Raw genomic sequence first — 22,669 nt, forward strand, 5'->3', positions numbered from 1 at the left:
AATGGTTGGTAATTGTGTTAGAATTTTCATGTGGATTGGTTTAAACACTATTGTGGATTTAACAGTGGGGTAAAATAATTCACAGTTTCCGGTAGGTCTATCTGCTGTATATATTCATGAAAGTTTCTGAAGGGTTTTGATACTGGTAAAGAGATGTACAGTTAAATTTTACTTATGAGGGGTCTTTCGAGGGCTGTGCATTTTATGTGACATTTACTTGGTCACCTTACAAATCAAGCTTCTGCTGTTCTCAGTTTTGGCAACAGAGCTGTAAGGAAAACAGGAGCTCATGGAGCTGCTGTTCTGTGTCTTTTTGCTGAGACAGAATCAACAAGGAGCTAGTCTAGTGTACTGGGTGATGAGATGCTGGGGGAAGCAGGAGGGCATTAGACACGGAGCCCTGGGAAGGAGGGCATGGGGGCTGCAAGTTTATTTAGAGCCCATGGTTGCCTCAGAAGGTCAAGTTAGAGCAAAAACCTGAAAAGTCAGTGGGGATGGAGGGCGTGGGCATTCTAGGCAAAGAAAAACCCATAGTGCACCGGGAGAGAAGCCAGCCTGCCCCCGGAGACTGCAGCATGCGGGAAGCAGAGGAGGGAGCAGAGGGCGCCCAGATCACCAGAGCCTCAGGGTCAGGCAGAAGCTGCAGGGAAATAAAGGAAAACTCCCGGTGAATTTAAAAAGCCAAGCCAGGAAAAAGCCCTCAGGAATGTCAGGCTCCTGGGCCAGCAAGGGTCCCCTCCGTCCAGCAGGAGGCGCTGCGGCAGGGTCGCGAAGGTGGGCTCCGTGAAGGTGGGCTCCGCGAAGGGCGCAAACAAGTTCTGAAAGCCAAGCGGACGGTCCCCTGCCAGTGATAAAGCGAACTGGCAAATACTAGTTGTTGGGAATCATGCACACGTTTTCCCTAAGAGGTGAAGATGCGGGGATTTCGGAGCACAGCTTGTAGAAGCCCGCGCGGTGTCCGTGCGGAGACGCCGCCGCCGCAGACATCACTTGCTCCTGTTGGTGCGATGCGCCGAGCGCGGCCGTTCATCTTATTTTCCTTAATAGGCACGTCTTTGTTTTCTTTCCGCCAGGAAAGTTTATATGGACTATAACGCAACCACCCCCCTGGAGCCAGAAGTGATGGAGGCCATGACCGAGGCGATGCGTGACGCCTGGGGAAACCCCAGCAGCCCCTACCCCGCAGGTAATCCGGGGAGGCACCCTATCGGAGATACGGGGGCACAGGTGCTCCTGGAGAAATTGGACACCGCCTGTGATCACTTGGTTTTGAATCGATTTTCTGTGAACTGCAGATCTTTACCTGTAATTTGGGGGAATTTTTTTCTGAGAAGTCCAAATTTGCACGTGGAGCCTCGGTGACACCATGATCTTTCACCTCTAACGTGGTCTCCAGCCCCCTTTCCCAGACAAAGAAGTCTTAAAGAGAGTTATTTTTGCTGGGGGAGAGGGTGTCACTCAGGGGTAGAGCAGGTGCTTAGCATGCAGGAGGTCCTGGGTTCAACCCCTAGCACCTCCATTAAATAAGTAAATACATAAATAAATAACTTCACCCCCCAAAAAAAATTTTTTTAAAGTTATTTCTGAGGTGAGTGTGATAACCACTACACAGTGGAAACACATCTGTTGAAACCTAGCGTGTTTGTCTCAGTCGATCCTTACAGAATTTGCAAAACAGATCTTTTAAATCATCAGGATCACATAAAATTCTGGCCTTTTTTTAAAAAAATAAAAATTACTTAAAAATTCTTTAGCTATCATTATAAATGTTCTTATTTGTTTCTCATTTATTTTTGTTCTAATGTGGAGCATTAAATTGGAGGTTTTGGAAAATAACTTGCTTCCAATCATTATTTACGTGACAGAGTCATGTTAGGTTTTTTAGGTGGGGGGCTGAAGTTGTACCTTATCTAATGTTTTATCAGGGATAATTAAGATAAACTATCTTAACTATGGGTCATGATGAACCAAAATAACTTTCACACAGACCACTGCCACGCCCTGGGGTTTAGCAGCGCCTGTGTACAGGTTTACAGGCTCTGTGGGTTTTCATGCTCAGTTGTTTACTAAAAGCTTCACAGCCTGGTAACTAAAAGCTTCTTTGCACTCGGGCGCTAGTCATTCCTTGGCTTCTTTGCTGGTTTGCATTGTGCATGTTTGCTGGCTCATCTGGTCATTGCCTTGTGTCTGACTTTCCTCCAGTGAAGCTGAACTTCATGGTGCATAAACCTGGATAACAATTAAATGCTAATAAAAAGCATTTCTCCTGAGGAAGCTTGGGAACACCCTTGGGGGTAACAGCGCTTCCTGACCTGGTGAGGCCAGTCAGCGGCCTTCAGGTTTCCTCCACAGCCTTGGTTTCCACAAGTTAAGGACCAAAACTAAAAAGTGTGCTGCCCTTCACTCTCTGTTGACATTGAGGTAGAAATGGGGGGAAAAAGGAAGGAAGAAAAAGAAAATCATCTCTGTGATAGAATGGTTTAATCATTTTCACAATATTGTGGTTTAATAATGATAATAATTCCCTGGAGGGGACTCTGTTTTCAGGAAAGTGTGAAGGATATGTGGAAAGAGCTTAGAAACCCACAGCCCAAGAGCACGGCAGGGTTGGTGGAGCTGGGAGCCTCCTGGGAGAATATTCCAGCTGAGGCCTCGGCCCTGCGGGGGCTGGAGGGAGGAGGTGGGGTCAGACCCTGGATAGTTCAGACTGCAGACCCTGCAGGTTTGCTGGTGGCTTGGGTAATGGGGCAGGAGAAGACAGGGGCCTTTCCTGGGCCCCTGGAAGGGGTGAGTCACCATGTCCTTGGGAGAAAGAACCAGCAGAGAGAGGAGCCAGTGAGGGGAGAAGTCAGGATGTGTGGACATGCAGGCGGAGTGAGCCATGTCTGGAAGGAGGTCTGGGTTGGAAATGTGGGCCTTGTCAGCATGGAAGTGGGGTTCAGAGGGAGGGAGGGAGGAGTCTGCGGACTGGCCAGGGGACACGGCCAGCTGCCTGCAGTCTGGACCTGGAGCCCGGCCCGGGAGGGAGTGGGCCTGGGGAGAGCTGCTGCCGGGGCAGGAGGTGGGGACCGGGGTTAGCCACGCAGGTACCTTGCTAAGAGTAGGTCTGGGGGCCGCGTGGCCTAAACACACTATTGCAGTGGGTTCAGGAGGGGACTGGGTTCGTGGGCCGCTGCTTGCTTTCTTCTTGGGTAAACAGCATTTACCGTAAATAGGCAGGCACAGAAAGGCGGTGTCATATGGCAGTTGTTTGACTTAAGGAACTGCTGTCCACCCTCCAAAGTAGGGGCCCCATGCCCCCCCACCCCACGCTGTGCGTGAGGCCGCAGTGCCTGCGCGCCCCCCGGACACCCTGAACGGCCAGTCTTTTCACGTCAGCCGTTGGTGGGGGGCCCCAGGAGACCTTACTTAGGGTCTCCAAGACTTGTCAATAGGTGGAAGGGAAGCTTTTGCACACCAGTGTGTAAATTCTGAAACCCGTCTTTGGAAAGGAGAAAGCAAGCCCTGTGAGGCGCTTCTGCGAAGGTCTGAGAGCTGTGGGAAGGGGCCGGGCTTTTTCCCAGCTGTTGCCCCGGGCAGGGCGGCGGGGCAGAGACGGTGCCGCTGCTTTGGGCTCAGCCCAGAGGCTTCTCGGAGGCGGTTTCTCGACGGAACCCTAGGGGGAGCGTGGGGGCGGAGCTGGTGGGCGGGGTTTGGGCGGCCTCGGGCGGGGCCGGCGGCCGTGCCGCCCCCGGGACTGATGGGCCGAGGTCCTTGAGCGGCTCCCTCGTTGAATTGACTAGGTTTTCCTAAACACCACAGACCTTCGTTGCTTGTAATTAAAATCTACACAACAGTGTTAAGGAGCGTATGGATTACTTTGTGTATTTAGTTTTACCATGTCTTCTACATTTGTATTATGTATATTTTAATATGTATTTATTTTAGTGGTGCCTGCTCAAATAAATTGTTTGATAAATAAGACTGAATAATCAAACATCTGGAGACTGCTGGCCTACAGACTAAGTAAGAATGGTCACTGGAATTCTCAGAATCCCCATCCCAGAGCCTTTCTTTCTCTGCCACTCAAAGTTGGGCTCCTGTTTCCCTAGTATCCAGTGAACCTGGGAAGAGCCGGGCTGCTCACCCCAGATTTGAAGGCGAGTGTGTCCCCGAGGCGGGGACCTCGCTACTTACCTGGGGGACCTGCGCCGTGACGTACGGCTTTGGACTTTGTGTTGAGAAGTCACGAGTTCCGTTTGTGCTTATTTTTGTTGTTTTGCAGCGTGATCTTAAGCAAATTATCCCATCCTTTCATCCTCCTGTCTTGATGAACGGGAAGCAAGGCAGAGGGCAACACCCCCCTCTGCTGTAGCAGCCGGTAAGAGGAGGACCGTGTCTCACGCCTTTCAGGGTCCCAGGCACCCTCACGCTTGTTCCTGGCTCCTTCTACGTTACTTAAACTTACATAGTTTTCCCTGACTTGCTAATATCTTACCGCTGCCCCTTCGCCAAGTCACTTTTAGGTCGTAGCCTAGCATAGTGTTCACATTCACGGAACACGCTTCATCCTAGAACCCCCTGCTCAGGTCTCTGGTTCCCTTGGGTCTGGTCACTCTTTTAAGTGTGTGCTGATTGGACTTGGTGAAGCAAAGTTACTGAATTTCCATTTTGGTCCCTCAAGGTAGGAAGGCCAAGGATGTTATCAGTACAGCTCGGGAAAGCCTTGCCAGGATGGTAGGTGGGGAAGCTCGCGACGTGATCTTCACTTCGGGGGGCACGGAGGTAAGCAGCCCGAGAGCCTCGCGCCCACAGCACAGAACGGGGGTGGCTCTCTCCTGGGGTACTGTTTTTTAAAGGAAAGAGTAACGCTTGCTCTTGCTGCTTTGTCAGTTAGCCTGATATAATCAGCCGGCATTTATCCTATCAGCGAATTCCAGGGGGCTGATCAGATATTTGTAAAATGATGTGTGAATTAACTTGCTTGGCACTAATGCTTCGGGAAAGAATTCCCCTTTCGTTCTGCCCTGGAATCAGTCCTTTAAATCCCTAAGTTGTTCACCTTATTAAGAGTGTGAGGTTTGACCCATTTCAAAGGTACTTCTTTTTAAATTGATAGAAGATACTCAGGGACAGTGTGAAGGCGTCGAAGCCTCTACTCAGTTAGAAATGCTCACTTTCTCGTTTCCTTTTTGGAGCGGAAGGCATGACGGTCACCCGCGGGTGATGTGACCGTCCACATGAAGGACTCGAGAGGACCTGCAGCTGGCCTTAGCAAGTAGCTTCGGCAAAGGTGTTAGATTGAAAATCAGTTGTGTTTTTATGTACCAGCAACAAACAGGTACTTACCAGAGCACCAAAAAATTTCAAATACTTAGGAAATAAACCTAGTAAAAAAAAGTGAGACACTCCTCCCTCCCCGCATTGGGAAAGGAAAAGAAATATTACCCAGAGCCTTCAAGGAGGTCCTGAGTAAATGGAGCAGATACCATGTGCACAGATTGGAAGACTCAGTATTGCAAATGTGTCAGTTCTTTCTGTAGATTCAATGTAACCTCAGTCAAAAGTCTGACTTTTTTGGTGGCGTCTCACCAACTGATTTATAGGGAAATACAAAATGCCAAGAGTAGCCAAGGCTTCGTGAAGATTAATTAGTGCAGTGAAATGACTTGCTCTACCAGACAGCAAGCCTTTCTTAGCTCTACTAATTCATGCAGATGGACTGGGGCGAGAATGGACACTAGACCAGAAACAGCCATGCCTGCGTGAGAAGGGTGGCCCTGGTTGCACAGGACAGTCCCGGGGGGCACCTGGTGTCCTGACCTGATTATAACAGTGCGCTCTCACTCTGACATCTTTCTGGCTCCGATGGTAGGTCACATGATCGTCATTCATGATTGAGGTGGCCAGACAGAACAGGAAGAGTGTTCTCTGCAGCGCGTGGTGCTGGGACAGCCGTGCAAAGAAAGGAAATTGGATTTCTTTCTTTTTTTTTTCTTTTTTTTCCTGCCTCAGGTTTATTTGTACAAACAGCACAGGTAGACATGAGCCCCATGCAGACAGCTGCCCAGGGGTCACACTAGTCCTTACATCCTGACATCACTAGATGAAAGCCTCTACTCTGGAGCCTTTGTGGGGGCCTGGGTGCCTTTGGGAGACTGAGCTGGAGCTGGAGCCGGAGCCAGAGCTATAGCTGCAGCCTTGGTCTGAGCCTTGTCCTTGGCCTTTGGCCGACAGAGCCTGAGACCCTTGGCAATGCGGGCACGAGCACGTTTCCCGAGCTTGGGGTGAGCAATGTAGGCAAGTCGACTGAGCTTGCGGCTGCTGCCCTTTGGAATCGTGGGCTTGACCTCCTTGGGCTTTACGAGAGCCTTGATAGCCTCAGCACGTGCACTCATGGCCTTGGCATTGTTGGCCTGCATCTTCTTCAGGCCCTTCTTGTTGTGCTTCTTGGCAAAGCGCATGTTCCTCAGGAACTTGGGGTCTACCCCCTTAAGAGATTCGTATCGTTGTGATCGGGGTTTTTTGATGCCGTTTCTATGCCATTTTCGGGACTGGTTGTGTGTGGTGTGGTTCTTCGACTTGGCCATGCCTGTACCGGAGCCGGGAGATAGGAAATTGGATTTCTGCTTCACAACATACAAAAAAAAAAAAAAAACACTCCAGGTGTAATGAAGACCTAATCACAAAGAGTAAAACTTACACAGCTTTTGGGAGGCACACTGATGTCTGTGTGATGTTGAAGAGTGATGGATTTCTTAAATAAAATACAGAAAGCTTTAACCATGAAAGAAAAAGATTGATAAATTCTACCGCTACCATCACAGCAAAACAAACTGACTCATCAGAGAACCCCGAAGGGAATAAAGAGACCAGCTAGATGGTGGGAGAAGATGTTTGCAGCACATCACTGACGAAAGACCAGCATCCAGAGTATAACCACAGATAACTCGGGAGAACACTGGGCAAGCAATGTGAAGGCACAGTCCACAGAGGAGAAGCCCCTGTGGTTTCTACGTGTGAAAAGATGCTCAGCCTCATGAGTGATCAGAACACAGGGGTAAACAATGTGGAAATGCCTCTGCCCACCCACCAGGGTGGTAAAAGTTCAGAAGTCCAGCGACAGTTAAGTGTTGACAAAGACGCAGAGCAGTGAGCTCGCACCGCGCTGGCAGGCGTGTGGACTGGAAGGCCAGTCTGGAAGTGGATTGGCACCACCTGGTGAAGTCAAGGCCATGTGTGCCCTGTCAGGCAGAGACTGGGGACAAGCCAGGTGCCCCTCCAAATAGCCTGGACCGACGTTCACACTTTGTGATGCAGCCTTGTGGTGGAAGGGGGCCACACGGCCACCCGGAGCTGTGCGGAGGGGTGGTGACTGTGGAGTGGAGGGTGTCAGCCAGAGAGGAAGCTGAGCCTGGCTGGGGGAGAGGCGGGGAGCTGTGCTGGGCCCCTGGGCACTGACCAGACTCCTGGTGGCTGGCAAGGAGCTGCCCTGCAGGGCCATCCTGGCCTCCTCTGGAGCCCAGTGCCGAGGACCATGGTGGCCTGGGGGCACACGGTGCATTTTCAGATGTGACCGCTGGTTCTGACAGAGGCTGCCGTGCTCCCAGCATGACCAGGGCGCTCAGCGTAGCATCCTGTGCCCTGTCGCAGGCCCCTGCAGGTGGCGGCGACACATGGGAGGAGCCTGGGCCCAGCATCTTGTGTGCTGCTGTTTGCAGCGGCGTGAGGTGTGCAGCCCCTGCAGGCCCTCTTTTTCAGACCAAGAATCTCTGTGACCTGGGACTCGAAAGAACCATCTACCTTTCAGAGAATCGCATCTGAGCTGTCCATCCTGAACATCTCCTCGCCGTTACCTGGCTTGATGCATCTCAGATCTGAGTGAACCCTCCGTCCTTCACCAGGACTGACTGTTAAACTCTCAGTGCCTTTTATGTCCTCTGAGCGCCTGTGACAACGTGTGGCTTCCTCAGCACAGGACAAGCAGCAGCGTCCACTTTCCTGTTGTGCGATGCCTTCAGATGCTTCAATAGGTTGGATCTCCAACTGAGAAAAAAGTAATTCAGTTCAGTTTCATTCATATGAAGGTCAAAAGGCAAAGTAAGCAAAGTAGTTTAGGGGTGCTCACATAGGAAGGAAAGCGTAAAGTAAGAAAATGATTACTGTGAAAATCAGGGTGGCGGCTACCTGGGGTGGGGGTGGGCAGTGGTGGAGGGGGCTGGGGGGTGCTCCCCAGGTGTGGACAGTGTTTTTTGTCTTGATCTGGGTCACAGTTACTCAGGTGTTCACTGTCATACTTTTTCCATTAAACTTACACTTCTATTGTACATGCTTTTCTGTAATAAGAGAAAAAGTTTCATTTAAAAAAATTTCCCACCCCAGCCCTGCAGTTACCCCTACAGGAGACCAGTGTTGTTCGTGTCCTCCGCGTCCTGCAGAGATAGTCTGCGCCTTGAAAGCAAATAAGCCTGTAGGCTCACATGTTCTCTCCTCCTTCCGTTTTTACCTTTTCAAGGATTTTTTGGGTGTGTAAGCAAACGTGGATGCATCTGGCCTGGTTTATACGCGTGTAGGACGCTGTGTGTCCTGCTTGATGCCTTTCTCCGTTTCACAAGTGTGTGGACGTCTTTGGCGTCGGCCCCGGAGTGCCCCTCGGTGTTGTTCCATCTGCCCGGCGTCCATGGAACAAGTGTGATTAACGAGAGCCCTTGTTGACAGATGTTGAAGGGTTTCCTGAGGTTTTGTGTTACAAACACTTGATCAGTCACCTTTACGTGCATAATTTTGCTTCTGTGCAAGTGTAGCTGTAGGATCGAGTCCAAGAAGTAGACCTCCTGGACAGGAGGGCTGGTCTGATCCATGTGCCGAGTGGCCCTTAGAAAATTTTTAAATGCACAATGTGGCTTGACCAAAAAACAGACATAATTCACTGGAAATGAATTTTTAAAAGTTTAAAACCTCCAAATCTTCATAGTTAGGCCTTTTAAAAGGAGCTGAATTTCTTTGAGGCCGTAATGTTTGCCACGAAGGGAAGTACAGGTAGCAGAGATCGTTACTTGACGTCTACTCTTAGCGCAGCTTTTATAAATGATGTTTTTGCTGTATCTCTGCAGTCGAATAACCTGGTCATCCACTCTGCGGTGGAACATTTCCGCAAGACCCACGCCTCAGGGGGGGACGCGGCCGAGCATCACAGCCCGGTGGCGGGGGCCCTGCCCCACTGCGTCACCTGCCTCGTGGAGCACGACTCCATCCGCCTGCCCCTGGAGCACCTGGTGGAAGAGCAGGTGGCGGGTGAGTGAGCAGCTGGCTGAGCTCCAGCCAAATGGCTTCCCTCCCCTCCCTGACTGGTTCCCGGAGGGGCGGCCCCAGGGCTGTGGTGAATCATTTACCTCCTGCCCCCGGGCTGCCTGGCTGTGCTCAGGTGCAAAGGTTACACAGCCAGTCCTTTCAGATTTCCCCTTAGGGAAAAGTCAGTAAGTGCAGAACGGAGAGGGGGCCGGGGATAGCTCAATGGTAGAGCTAACCCAAAGGAGTAGCTCAATGCGTAGCGTGCGTGAGATTCCGGGTTCGATCCCCAGTCCCTCCGTTTTATTATTTTTTCTTTTTTTTCATCTTGGCTAATTTTTCTTTTCTAATAAATTTAAATTATTTCCCAGAAATAAGTGATGTTATTTCTATCAATGCTACAGAAATTGAACACCTGTATATTTCCATATATAAATGTAGATTTTATTCTTATCTACTGAAATTAAGAGCATTACCTACATGATTCAAAAAGAAATTACAGTAAATACTAAAATCTGTTTTAAATTATTTCAGTTCAACTCACTTCAACAAACATTAATAAAGACCTACAATATTATAAGCATTACATGGTTCTGGAAAACTCCATGATTACTAGTCAAATTGGGTAAATTGCCCAGTACCTGCATCAAAAAAAAAGACAAATTGCCAACATGTAGAACTGGTCAATCATCAATCACCGAATGGTAGGTCAGACTCTCATATGTGTTAAATACATTCATGTTTAATATACGCATATAAATGCTAACCACTGGTTTTCATTATTTGTTTTGTTATTTACTCATTTATTTTTGAGGGGGATGGTAATTAGGTTTGCTCATTTATTTCTTAGTGGAGGTGCTGGGGATTGAACACGGGACCTCATACATGCTAAGCATGTACTCTACCACTGAGCTATATCTACCCCGCCTCATTATTTGATTTTAATAATGAAATCTTGACTTTTGGTCCCTCTGGTAGAAAGAAGAAGGGTCAGATAGACATCAACTTCTGGTGGTAAAAACAAGAAAAAGTGCACTCCTGCTGGTGCCTTCATCTGCGCAAGCGGACGTGGAGGTGGGGGCCTCCCGGTGTTGGGGGCGGTGGGCGCCAGGGCCCCCCCAGAAGGGCACCGGGCCGGGCAGTCTGGGGGGCAGGTTGAGCACAGACTGCAGTGACATTGGCCCTGGTCACTCCTGGTCCTCCTTTTACTTTTCCTGTGCTGTGACATCTCGAGACACAGGGGTGGATACTAGCTTTGAAAACTAAGAGCCACGTTCCCCATCGTGGCCGAGGCTGAGCGCTCCTTGGGTGAGACGGCGGTTTTCTCCTGGGCATCTGCCTTCTCGCCTATTCTGCCTGGGAACCCGCTGGGAGGCAGGGAAGTGTCACCTCTTAAGATAAAGGACTGTGACAGCTGCTGGGCTTCACCAGCAGCCTTGTTACCAGTTTTCCTGTTGGACGACTGGGAAAGCTTTCTCTTTATGGCCTGACTGAATGCACCACTTCAGCTAAAAACAGTCAGGTCTGACTGTCTTATTTAAACGGCAGTTCCCTTTACCCTGGTGCCTTTTTCCTGTGTCTCAGTTGTACAAGGAAGGGCCGCTTAATGCACTGTTATCAGTTACCGGTACACTCAACCTCTTGTTTAAAATTGCGCAAGTTTTTACACAGGAGAGACATGCCGGGGGGAGGAACGCGGTCATAGAAAGGCTTCCAACACAAAGGAAAGGTTCTTCCCGCCACTCGGTCCTGCTCCTCGGGGCAGCGCCCGTCAGGTTTGCCTTCACTTTACCTGTGGCTAGCATTATCACCATAGTCACTCCCAATTTAACGCTTACTGACTTACAGGCATAATCTCCATTTCTTGGTTTATCACTCAAGCTATAACTCTCCCTTTCCCTCAACCCTAGGCAACCACGAGTACTTTCTGTCTCTAGAGATTTCCCCGTTCTGACCTTACCATGAATGGAATCATATGATACGTGGTCTTCCGTAATTGACTTCCTTAACGTAGCATCGCGTTTTCAAGGTTGGTCCCTGGTGCAGCCTGTGTCAGTATTTCCTTCATTTTCGTGAATGAACCGTGCTCACATCTTACGTGTCCGTTCATCAGTTGGTGAGCACTGATGAACGAGTGACACTGTGAATGATGCCACTACGGACTTTGTGAAGAAGTGGACATGCTTTCCATTTCTCCTGGGTTGACATCCAGGAGTGGAATTGCTGGGTCAGGCTGTGACTCTGTTTCACCTTTCGAAGTGTCTCTCTGTTTGACCTTAACCTTTGCGTTCCGAAGCGGCTGCACCAGTTGCATCCCTGCCAGCAGTGAACAAGGGTCCCAGTTTCTCCACAGCCTTGTCAGGGATTGTCGCTGTCCGTGCTTTCTGTTGTAGACGTGCTGCTGGGCATGCAGAGGGGTCTCGTGGGGGGTTGGTTTGCACTTCCCTGCGGGCTCATGTGCTTATAAGGGGACCGGAAGTCCGACCGGAGAGGCCTTCCTCTTGCTCCCTGTTGAGTCCTAGAGTGGCACGCCGGCCCCACCCTTCTGCTGCCCTCCCCCCAGCCTGGGAGCCCACCTGGGCCGGCGCTTGCTGGGCGCGAGGCAGGGGCCTCTGGCAGTCAGCCTCTGTCCTGCTCTCTCCACACTGCGCACCTGGACCTTGCATGGTCTCTGGGGCCGTTGGTGCTGTTTATGGAGTTAGTTTTCGCCCTGAGTGGGTCTTTCCTGTTGCTGTTGATCTGATGCCACTGCCTCCCTCGGAGGTCCCTGTCCACAGGTGACAGCCCTTATTGGGAAACATACCCGCTCTCGTTTCAGTGGGACCTTGAAGGGTGAGCGGGTGTGTTTGTTCTCACCATTTGAACCCAAACCTCAAGTTAGTCACCTCTGCTTGTTCTCCGTCCACGGCAATAAGATTCTCAGTGCGTGGAGCAGTGCCTGGCACACAGTAGGTGCTCAACGAAGGCTGGATCAGCACTGAGTGACCGCTAAGTGCTTGGTGCTTCGAGATGCTCTCGGGAACTGAGGGTGTCCTACCTGTTCACAGCCCCAGGCGATCAGAGTGGTTCTCCTGGACAACTTACCTGCTGACGCTCGTTAACGGAGTGGTCCAGCTGACTGTCTGGGCGGGTGATAAACTTGGCTAATGTCCCTTCTTCAGAGTTTTCTGAACTTTTAAAGTAAATTGCATTTTTCATTGTGGAAGGAGTTGTGTCACACTGTATGTAAATGAACATCCCAGAGAGGACACTCTGGGATTCACCTTGGTCCTTGTGTGTCATTCCTCAGAGGTCACCTTTGTCCCCGTGTCCAAGGTGAGCGGGCAGGTGGAGGCTGACGATGTGCTGGCGGCCGTCCGCCCGGCCACGTGCCTCGTGAGCATCATGCTGGCCAACAACGAGACGGGCGTCGTCATGGTGAGCTGCCTCCCTTTCAGCAGGACAGGGCGGCCTCTGCTTTCCCTCTGCTCTTCAGTCTTATAACTTTCTCGCCCATCCTCCTTCACGACTCCCCATTTCTTTCATTCTGTTTTTGTCAAATGAGGGAAACACACACAGCTGTTTGCTCTTCCCTCTTCAGCCGGTGCCTGAGATCAGTCGGCGAATTCGGGCCCTGAACCAGCAGCGGGCAGCCCACGGGCTGCCGGGCGTGCTCATGCACACGGACGCGGCGCAGGCCCTGGGGAAGCGGCGTGTGGATGTGCGGGACCTGGGCGTGGACTTCCTGACCATCGTGGGGCACAAGGTGCGTCCGCAGAGGCTGCCTTCCTTCCCTCCTGGTGGGGAGGGGCCTGGATGCCCGTGAGGCTCACCTCCGAGTGGAGCCCGCAACACCACTTATCCTCCATCACCCAGTGCACCCACCCACCTGCCCACAGCGAGGCTCTGGGACACGTAGAGGGGAGTCTGGCAGAGCTGAGATGCCAAGTGTCAGTGCCTGGCGGGGATGGTGGGGGCCCAGCCCATGCAGGGCGGGAGGGGTGGCCAGGCAAAGTGGCCAGAGGGGCGAGGGCAGAGGGCAGGAGGGGCAGGAGGGGAGGTGATGAGGTCTCAGGGGGGTTTAGCCAGGAGTCAGTGTTCTCTGCAGCAGGGAGACAGCACGTGCAGGCCCCTTGACAGCCTGCTCATCCTCCAACCCGGGGTCAGAAGGTGCAGGGTTCAAGAATTATTGCTTCCCCTAACCTGATTGAAAGTGTGGCTTGGATGTGAAGGTGTGATTTCAGCCCCTGTCATCTGCAGGGTGTGCTCTGGGGAAACAGGTAACAGTGAAGACCCTCCTGAAGCTTTTGCTCACCTTTGCAGCCGCTGACTAGACCTGGGAATGTTTTTAGTACTCAGTTCTCAGCCAGTTTCCAAAGGAGCGTGTGCCCGAGCCTGGCACGGTGGCACGCACTGTAACCTTGCACAATGTGGGCTTGAGAACATGGGGTCATAGACTGCACCAGGCAGCCCTCGGCAATCTCTAGCTCCAGCCCTCTCCTTCACAGAGTCTTGTACGCGATGTGCAGAGGACTCTGCTGCCACTGAGCTGGGGACCAGAGCCCAGCACCTGCCCTGCACCCGAAGGCTTTTGTGCCCCCAGGATGTCTGCAGTGGGGCGGGTAGCAGGGCTGCAGGGCTGCAGGGAAGTGGGGCCCATATGTTACAGAGCATCTCTGTGTCTCTCAGCACAGATACGGAGAAGGGCCTTGGACGGGTCTTGTTGAATAAATGATTGACGTTTCCTTCCAGTTCTATGGCCCCAGGATTGGAGCACTGTACGTCCGAGGGCTCGGTGAACTTACCCCTCTGTACCCTATGCTGTTCGGAGGTGGACAAGAACGGAATTTCAGGCCAGGGTAAGGTAGAAGATTAACCAGGCCTCTGATCCACTGGCCGTGCTGTTTGTCTGTAGAGCAGTGGCTTTCCTGACTTGGCAGCACTGTGACAGCATGGTTTTCACCTCCACTGCATCAGAGCCACACCGCCCAATGCCTCCATGAGTTGGTTCTACACTTAGGACTCACAGCTCTGTAGTCTCTTTGGGGATGATTCAAAGCAGAGGAAGGAAATCTCTGTTCCTTTTGTTCCTTTGGCCTCGCCCACCAAAGAGGCACCACCTGAGCCCCAGCTGAGATGTGCTGCCCTTCTCTTGCCTGGGGGGTGAGCAGAGCTGCACAGAAGCACCTGCTTCCCTCGGACAGCTCCTGTGTCCCTGTGACTTGCAGGGATGTTTTAACAAGGGGACGAGGTGGGACCAGCAAGCAACACGTGTGTTGTCAGAAACTGGACAACAAGAGGGAGGAACAGATAGCATGTGGCGAGTTCCCTGGGGTTTCTTCTGCCTCCTTTATCCCAGACTTAGAGCAGGAGAATCCAGCAACTCAGAAATACCAGTGAGGGCCGAAGAAAAATGCCCGAGAAAGCCTGCTGTCTGTAGCCAGTAGACCAGGAAAAGGACAGCCTAGCAAGACAGAGAACTTTCGGACAATACCTGCTTGTCTCCAACCAGTCAGCACAGCAAACTGCTGCAAAGGCGAGTGGGGAGCCGAGACTTGCACGCCCACTCCTCTGTTGAGTCAGACAGGGTCTAGTGAGGAGCCAGGACATTTGCCCCTCCCGCCAGTAATGCATCCCCACCACTGTGTCAGTGGAGACCACATGGGGACCCTGGCTTCCCCCCAAACCTGTCACTAATAAGGTGCATTCTCCCCTTGGGCTGAGGCGGAAGCTTGGACTTCTACCTCCAGCCGGCAGTGCTGAGCTGGCACACTCCTTCTCCTGCCAGAGCAGGGTCAGAAAAAGCCAAGTAAGACAGAAGGTAAGAGACATCCAGACTCATAATATACAGACTTCCAGATTTTAACTGAAAATCGCTTATCATACTGAAAACAGGAAAATCTTAAATCAAAAAGAGAAAGATGATCGATAGGTGCCAACACTGAGATGACAAGGATGTTAGAATTATCTGACAAAAGATTTTAAAGCAGACACAATAAAAATGCCTCAGTGAGCAATTATGAACACACTTGAAACAAAAGAAAGTGTCAGTAAAGAAAAAGAAGGTACAAAGAGGAACTAAATGTAATATTTAGATCTAAAAACTACAACCAAAGTATAACGCTTAATGGACAGGCTCACCAGCAGGAGCAGCAGAGGAAAGAATCAGTGAACTGAAAGAACAGAATTAACCAGTCTAAACAAAGAGAGGAAATAGACTGGAAACAAAAAGGAACAGAGCCCCAGGGACCTGTGGGACTAAACGAAAGATCTAACATACATTTCATTGAGGTCCCAGAAGGAGAGGAGAAAGCAAGTGGGATGAAAAAGAACCTGAAGAAATAAGAGCTGAAGATTTTGCAAATTTGGCAAGAGACATAAATGTACAGATTCAAGAAGCCGAACAAACCCCAAACAGGATAAAATGAAAGAAATCTATCCCACGACATAAAAAGTAAACCTTCATAATAGAAAGACAAAAAATCTTGAAAGCAGCCAGGAAGGGAGGTGGGGAACCAACACCTTACCTACAGGGAAAAAATAATTTGAAGGAAAGTGGATTACTCATCAGAAGCCACAGAGGCCAGAGGAAGTGATGCAGTATTTTGCAAGTGCTCTAAGAAAAAAGAAAAAAAGCTGTCAAGCCAGAATCATATACACAGCAGAAATACCCTTAAGGAACGAAGAGGAAGTCAAGACATTCTTAGATGAAGGAGAACTAACAAAATTTGTCACCAGAAAACCTACGCTAAAAATGACTAAAGAAGTTCTTTACACAGAAAGGAAATAGTAAAAGAAGGAACCTTGGAATATCAGAAAGGAAGAGCTTGGTAAGTAAAAATATGGGTAAATAAAACAGGCTTTTTTCTCCTCTTGAGTTTTCTATATTGTGTTTGAGGGCCTAAACAAAACATCATAGCACCGTCTGAAGTGGTTCAAAATGAATGTGGAAGAAATACTTAAGATAATTACATTGTAAATGGGGGAGGGTAAATGGATGTGAAAGGAGATAAGGTTTCTATTCTTCACTTGACCTTCTGAAAACTGTTCAAGTAACCCACAGAAAGATGATAAAAACAAAACAAAACAAAAAGGCAGATTTAAGCCCTAATGTCAATAATTACATTAAAAGTAAATTGTATAAATACACCAATTAAAAGGCAGAGATTGGCAGAGTAAAATTTAGAAAAACTGACCCAACTGTACTATTTGTAAGAAACTCGCTTCCTATCTAGTGATAGAGGCAAGTTGAAAGTAAAGGGTGGAAAAAATGTATCATAAACATTCATCAAAGGAGAGCAGGAATGGCTGTATAATATTAGATAAGGGAGACTCTAGAACAAAAAAAATTACAGAGGGGGTGACATTATGTAATGATGAAAGAGTCAGTCCACCAAGAACACAGCAGTCCCAATGTGGATGCACTAAACAGTAGAGCTACAAAATATGTGAGGGAAAAAAACCTAATTGAACTGAAAGGCAAAATAGACAAGTCCAACAATTATGGATGGAGATTGGAACACCTTTCCCTCAATAATGGATAGAACAACTAGACAAAAAGTTTCTAGGATATAGAAGAACTCAGTGGCACCCATTAGCCAACAGGATCTAACCAACATATTTAGAACACTCCATCCAACAGCAGTGAAGTGCACATTCTTTTCAAATGCCACAAAATATATAGTAAGATAGATGGTATCCTGTACCGTTAAACAAACCTCAATACATTTAAAGAACTGAAATCATACAGAGTATATTCTTTGACAATAGTGAAATCAAACTAGAAATCAGTAACTGGAAGATAATAGGAGAATCTTCAAATACTTAGGATACAGCAACACACTTATAAATAATCTGTGAAGCAAAGAGGAAGTCTCAAATACACTGAAATGAATACAAATGAAGATACAACTGACCAAAATCCGTAAGACACAGCTATGGCACTGCTGAGAGGGAAATTCGTAGCACTAAATGCATATGTTAGAAAAAAGGAAGACTCTCAAGTCAGTAATACAAGCTCCCACCTGAGGAACTTAGAAAATATAAAGCTGAATAAACACAAAGCAAACAGAAGGAAGGAAATAATAAAGATGAGAACAAAAATCAATGAAATTAAAAACAAAAATGACTTTTAAAAATTCAATGAAATGAAGAGCTGGCTCTTTGAAAACATTGGTAAAACTGACAGACCTCTAGCAAGACCGACCAGGAGAAAAAGATAAGAAACAAGTTACCAACATCAAGAGTGAAACAGGGCACAGGCACAGACCCTGCAGACACCGTAGGGGCAATGAGGACTGCCACACACAGCGCTATGCGTGAATTTCACAGCTCAGACACAGTGGGCCGCTTCCCCAAAAAATGCCGGCTACCACAGTTCACCTCGTGAGATGGATCAATCGAATAGTTCTGTAACTATTGGGAAGTTGATTCTGTTATTTTAAAATCTGCAAAAAGAAATCTCCAAACAGATGGTTTCACAGGAGAATTTTGCCAAACATTTAAAGAATCAACACCATTTCTGTGCTGTCTCTTCCAGAAAATAGAAGAGAAGGGAACATGTCCCAATTTACTTTGTGAATTGATACCAAAGCCAGGCAAGTACAGTACAAAAAATAAAACTAGAGACCAAATATTCCTGATGAATTTAGATGCAGGAATCTTTAACCAAATGTAAGCAAATGGAATTCAGCAATATATAAAAATAGCTTGTATACCATAATGGGGTTCCAGGGATACAAGGCTGGCTCAGCATTCAAGTATCAAGCAATGTAATCTAGCATACCAAAGAAAGAAAAAAAATTGTCATTTGATGTAGAAAAAGCATTTAACAAAACTCCACATTCATTTGTTTTAAAAACTCTCACAAAAAATATGATTAGAGGAGAACTTCCTCAACTTGACCAGAGCATCTACCAAAAAATGTACAGCAAACATCATACTTGATGGTGGAAGCCTGACTATTTTACCCCTCTGATCAGGAACAAGCCAGGGATATCCACTCTTATGCTCTTATTCAATAGTGCTGGAAATTCTCGTCAGTGCAGAAGATAAGAAAAGGAAATAAACGGTATACAGATTGGAAAGGAAGAGGCAAAATCCCTATTTGTAGATCACATGATTGTCTACATGGAAAATTCCAAGTAATATATAAGAAGGCTCCTAGAACTAATAAGTGAGTTCACGATCATAGGATATAAGAGAAACATATAAAATCAATCGTATTTCTGTATATTGGTAATGAATTTATAGACAACAAAATTAAAGGTACATTACTACTTACAATCACTCCAAAATACTCAGATATAAATCTAATAGAACATATACAGGACTTGTATGCTGAAAACTACACAATGTGGATGAAAGAAAAATCAAAGATCTAAATAAATGGAGAGATGTACCATGTTCATGGATTGAAAAACAATATAGTAAAGATGTCAGTTCTCCCCAAAATTGATTTATAAGTTTAACCCAATTTCTATCAAAATCCCAGCAAGTATATCTGTGGAACAAGAGATATAACCAGAAATACACCCAAGTGATTTCTTAACAATGCAGAAACAATTCAGTGGAAGGAAGGTAGCCTTTCAACATATGGTGCTGGAGCACTCTGACATCCACAGGCAAAAATGGACCTCAGCCTAAGTCTCACACCTTGTAAAATGTTAACTCAAAGTAGATCCTGAACTTAATTGTAAAACATGGGACTATAGAGCTCTTAGAAAAAACACAGGAAAAAATCTTCAGGATCTGGGGCTAAGCAAAGAGTTCTTAGACTTGACACCACAAGCATCCATAAAAGGAAATATTGAAAGTCAAACTCCATCAAAATTTAAAACTTCTGCCCTGCAAAGGACTTTGTTAAGAGGCTGAGAAGACAAGCTACACACTAGGAAAAAATACTTTCTAGTAACAGATCTGACGGAGAAGAGGTACCTAGAATATATAAAGAACTTTCAAAACTCAACAGCAAAACCCCTCCCCCAAACAGTTCAGTCAGAAAATGGGCAAAGACATGAACACACATCCAAAGAGGACAGCAAAAAGCACACCGGAAGGTGCTCAACACCACTAGCTAGTAGGGGACTGCAGATTCAAACCACAGGGAGATGCCATCACGACACACTTGTCAGAAAGGCTAAAAGAAAACTAGTGCCCACACCCAATGCTGGTGGAGACGCAGGCAGACTGGAGCCCTCGTTCATGGCTGGTAGGACTGATGGTGGTGCTGCTGCTCTGGAAGACACTTCGGCAGTTGCTTTAAAAACTAAATATGCAAATATCCTATAACCTGGGAGTTTCATTCCTAGACATTTACCCCAGAGAAACGAAGACTTACATCCACGCAACCCGGTACACAAATGTGCTCACAGCTTTATTCATAACAGCCACAAACTGCACACGACTCAGACGCGCTCTGACGAGCGAGGGGTTAGCGAGCAGGGCACACCTCTGCCGCGGAGGCTGCTCAGCAGTGAGACGGAGCGCCCCACTGGCGCAGCCGCGGCCGGGAGGAACCGCCGGGAAGTTCTGTTGAATGAGAAAAGCCTATCCCCCAGTTAGAAAGCCTTAGATTCTATTTATATGACATCCTCGAAATGGCAGAATTACAGAAGAAGGAGAGAGTGGCAGTTAGCTGCCAGGTGTTAAGGAGGGAATGGGGTGAAGGGTGTGGCTGGAAAGGCCGGCGGGGGGCCCCTTTGTGGTGGGAGCGCTCTGTCTTGTTGGTGCCCCGAGGATGCTGCTACTTGGGGGGAGCTGAGTTAGGGGTACAGAGGGTGTCAGCTGTTTCTTACAACCACATGTGGATCTACATGCTCTCAGAATAAAAAGTTTAATTAAAAAAAGAGGCGGCAGAACATGAGGTGTGCCAGAAGCCCTCCTGGGCAGTCCGTGGGGGGCAGGTGTGGGAGCAGGGTCTGCAGGACTCTGGGTGGAGGTGTAGGGGGGCAGGGGGCGGCCTGCCACCTGGGAGCGCTCCAGGTCCTACCCTGGCCGCACCTCTGGGCAGTCACACGTGCTAGACCTTGAGAGGTGCTTCCTGTCTGACCATGGCGTCCCACAGATGAGGACGAGGTAGGCCCAGAGGAGCTGACGTTAGAGCTCTCGCAGCTGGCAGAGGGGTCCGGGCCGAGGCCAGCCCACCCCCAGGAGTCAGAGCCCGCCTCCGGGGCAGCCCTGACCAATAAGCCCATCAAAGGAAGACCCATAGGATCGCATTTCCTGTAATACCTGTACTGGTGTTCACGTGTCTTGCTGTCTGTTGATCACAAGCAGTAGTCGGCTCCAAAGGTTTAAGAAAACTTCATTTAGCTAGAACTTAAAATTAAGAAAACTAAGTTAATGTTTTGTGTTTTCTGAAATAAAGTGAAGAGATGTTTTTCAGTTCATTAAGTCAGTGTATGGGAACCAGTGGTCTTCAGGGGTCTTCCTGTCCGCTCCTGTGCAGGTGTGCACGCGCACGCACACACACGCACCCACACGCACCCATGATGCCCCAAATCTCTGGTAACAAAAACTCATCCTGTATCACAGCTGAAAGGCTTCAGCTGGAACGTTTGGTGAGAGGATGGGATGGGGCCCATAGGGGCAGGCTCTGGGGCCTGCAGTTGGAGGAGGGGGTTCTCTTGGGTAGGGGAAGGGGCCAGATAGAGTGTCACTTGGACACCTGACGTACGTCGCCCACGGTGGGCCACGGCGACTGTCCCTGGGTGAGGACGGGTAGACTGCCCGGAGGGCCTGGGGGGCCGGCAGCCGCCTTTGAGACAGCCGCACAGCACGTGCTTAGGAAAGGTGCCAGTGTGGGTGTTTCCAGGTGAACACTTGACTCTGAGATAGGATTCCTTCCTGGGATGTTTGTTACTTGCTGTGCATGGAAACAGGATGGAATCCCTTGTCTCTTACAGGACAGAGAACACCCCGATGATTGCCGGCCTTGGGAAGGTAAGCCTGGGTGACCAGGGACAGATGAAGCAGTGGCTTTGTCCATCAACATGTAGGGAGCGCTCAGTCTCCCTCCTGTGTGTCTCCTCTGTCTCACGCCACTGCCACACTCACAGCACTTCTGACACCAGATGTGCGGGTGGGGGGCCCCCCACCAAGCCGTTCTGTGGCACCGGCTGGGTGTCCTGCAATTCTGACACCATCCACCCGGAGGTGATGTCAGATCCCACAGGCTCAGTCCCACAGGACACACCCTGACCCCCCACCCCTGCCGACTGCACGTGTCAGGTGCAAGCCCTGGTTGTCACCTGTGCGTCTGACCAGCTGGCTACAAATCAGAGGTTCCCACGTGCCCCCCGCCCCAAGTTCAATGAATTTACTGGAATTACTCACAGAACTCAGAGAAACATTTTACTTGCTGGATTAGTGGTTTATTCTGAAAGGATCTGAGAAGGGGTGCTGGTGACTGCCCAGAGGACGAGGCTGCAGGGCAGGGATGTGGGAGGGGGCTCCCAGGCCCTCCCCAGACCCCACCCCCCAGCGCCTCTGTGTCGGCCACCTGGAAGCTCTCTGAATCCGTACCACCAGGATTTGTATGGAGCCTTTGGTTAGTCATTAACTCCATTCCCAGCCTCCCTCCCCTCTGGAGAAGGGATGGTGCTGAAAATGCCAAGTTTCTAGTCGTGGCTCAGTGACCGCCCCCAGCCAGGGGCCCATCCAGAGTTGCCTCATTAGAACAAAAGACACTCCTGTCACCCAGGAGATCCCAGGGGGTTGAGGAACCAGCTGCCAAGACCAAACCCTAGGATACAAGGCGCTCCCAGTGCCCTTGCTGTGTGGGGCCTGCCCAGGGCCCCCGGAGCTGTGGGGACCAGGCGGAGGCCACCGCACAGGCTCCCTGTGATGTCCTGTGACCTCGCGTCCGCTTCCCAGCAGCTTGACTACGTGGCCGCGGCTTTAGGGAGGGCAAGTTTGTGATCCCAATAGATGGACCAATGTAAGAAAACCCTTAAACTTTATTCATCAAACTGGAAATTTGTGCTTTTTAAGATCTGCAGAGTGGGTTTCACATGCTCAGCATTTAAAAGAGAAAAGCTCCTTCTTGGAGCCCCCTCTAAGGAGAAACACCGCATGTTTGCTCTGTCTGGTCCCCTGGGTCCAGTTACTTCACCTTCCTGAGCCTGGCTGTCCCGCATAAAGATGGGGGCATAGTCACAGCTTGCTAGAGATTCCTCGAGATTCCGTGCTGGCCTAGCAGCTGGCACCTCAGCTTGGGCTCCGCAGCTGTGGCCCCTTCCCTGCTCCCGGGTTGCACCTGCCTCCAGGTCCTCTGACCCTGCAGTCACTAGCGGGGCACACGGTGTGTCTCCTCCCCTCCCTGCTCCTTGCTCAGCTGGGACTCCCTCCGTGCTGTCTGGTCCTGGACACGCCCTCCGCACCTGCCCCTTCTCCCCAGATGTGCCCTTGCCCGCCGCCTGCC

General features: G+C 49.4%; 2 protein-coding genes across 7 annotated transcripts in view; one reads left to right on the top strand and one right to left on the bottom strand.

Annotated features, from left to right (window-relative positions):
- Positions 1-22,669, top strand: part of SCLY (selenocysteine lyase) — a 30,686-nt gene that overhangs the window by 1,671 nt on the left and 6,346 nt on the right. Inside the window, exons 1-8 of one of the 6 annotated variants that reach the window (XM_072961944.1) lie at positions 3,366-3,525; positions 4,265-4,360; positions 4,664-4,764; positions 9,093-9,273; positions 12,557-12,684; positions 12,848-13,012; positions 13,999-14,105; positions 21,153-21,189. In XM_072961944.1, coding sequence (XP_072818045.1) covers positions 4,714-4,764; positions 9,093-9,273; positions 12,557-12,684; positions 12,848-13,012; positions 13,999-14,105; positions 21,153-21,189 — 669 coding nt within the window. In that variant the 5' untranslated portion in view covers positions 3,366-3,525; positions 4,265-4,360; positions 4,664-4,713. Of the gene's footprint in view, positions 1-1,073; positions 1,187-3,365; positions 3,526-4,264; positions 4,361-4,663; positions 4,765-9,092; positions 9,274-12,556; positions 12,685-12,847; positions 13,013-13,998; positions 14,106-21,152; positions 21,190-22,669 lie in introns of those variants that run through there. The other 5 variants (XM_072961945.1, XM_006220174.4, XM_072961947.1 and 2 more) reach the window with 5 other exon arrangements.
- Positions 5,980-6,585, bottom strand: LOC102540738 (large ribosomal subunit protein eL29). Its single transcript, XM_072960665.1, has one exon. The coding sequence runs from the start codon at positions 6,567-6,569 to the stop codon at positions 6,096-6,098; it is 474 nt and encodes a 157-aa protein (XP_072816766.1). The 5' UTR covers positions 6,570-6,585; the 3' UTR covers positions 5,980-6,095.

Source organism: Vicugna pacos, chromosome 5 (genome assembly GCF_048564905.1).
Source record: "Vicugna pacos chromosome 5, VicPac4, whole genome shotgun sequence".
NCBI classification, from domain to species: Eukaryota; Metazoa; Chordata; class Mammalia; order Artiodactyla; family Camelidae; genus Vicugna; species Vicugna pacos.

Coding starts and splice junctions, on each gene's coding strand:
- LOC102540738 (XM_072960665.1), bottom strand. CDS start 6,569: ATGGCCAAGTCGAAGAACCACACCACACACAACCAGTCCCGAAAATGG.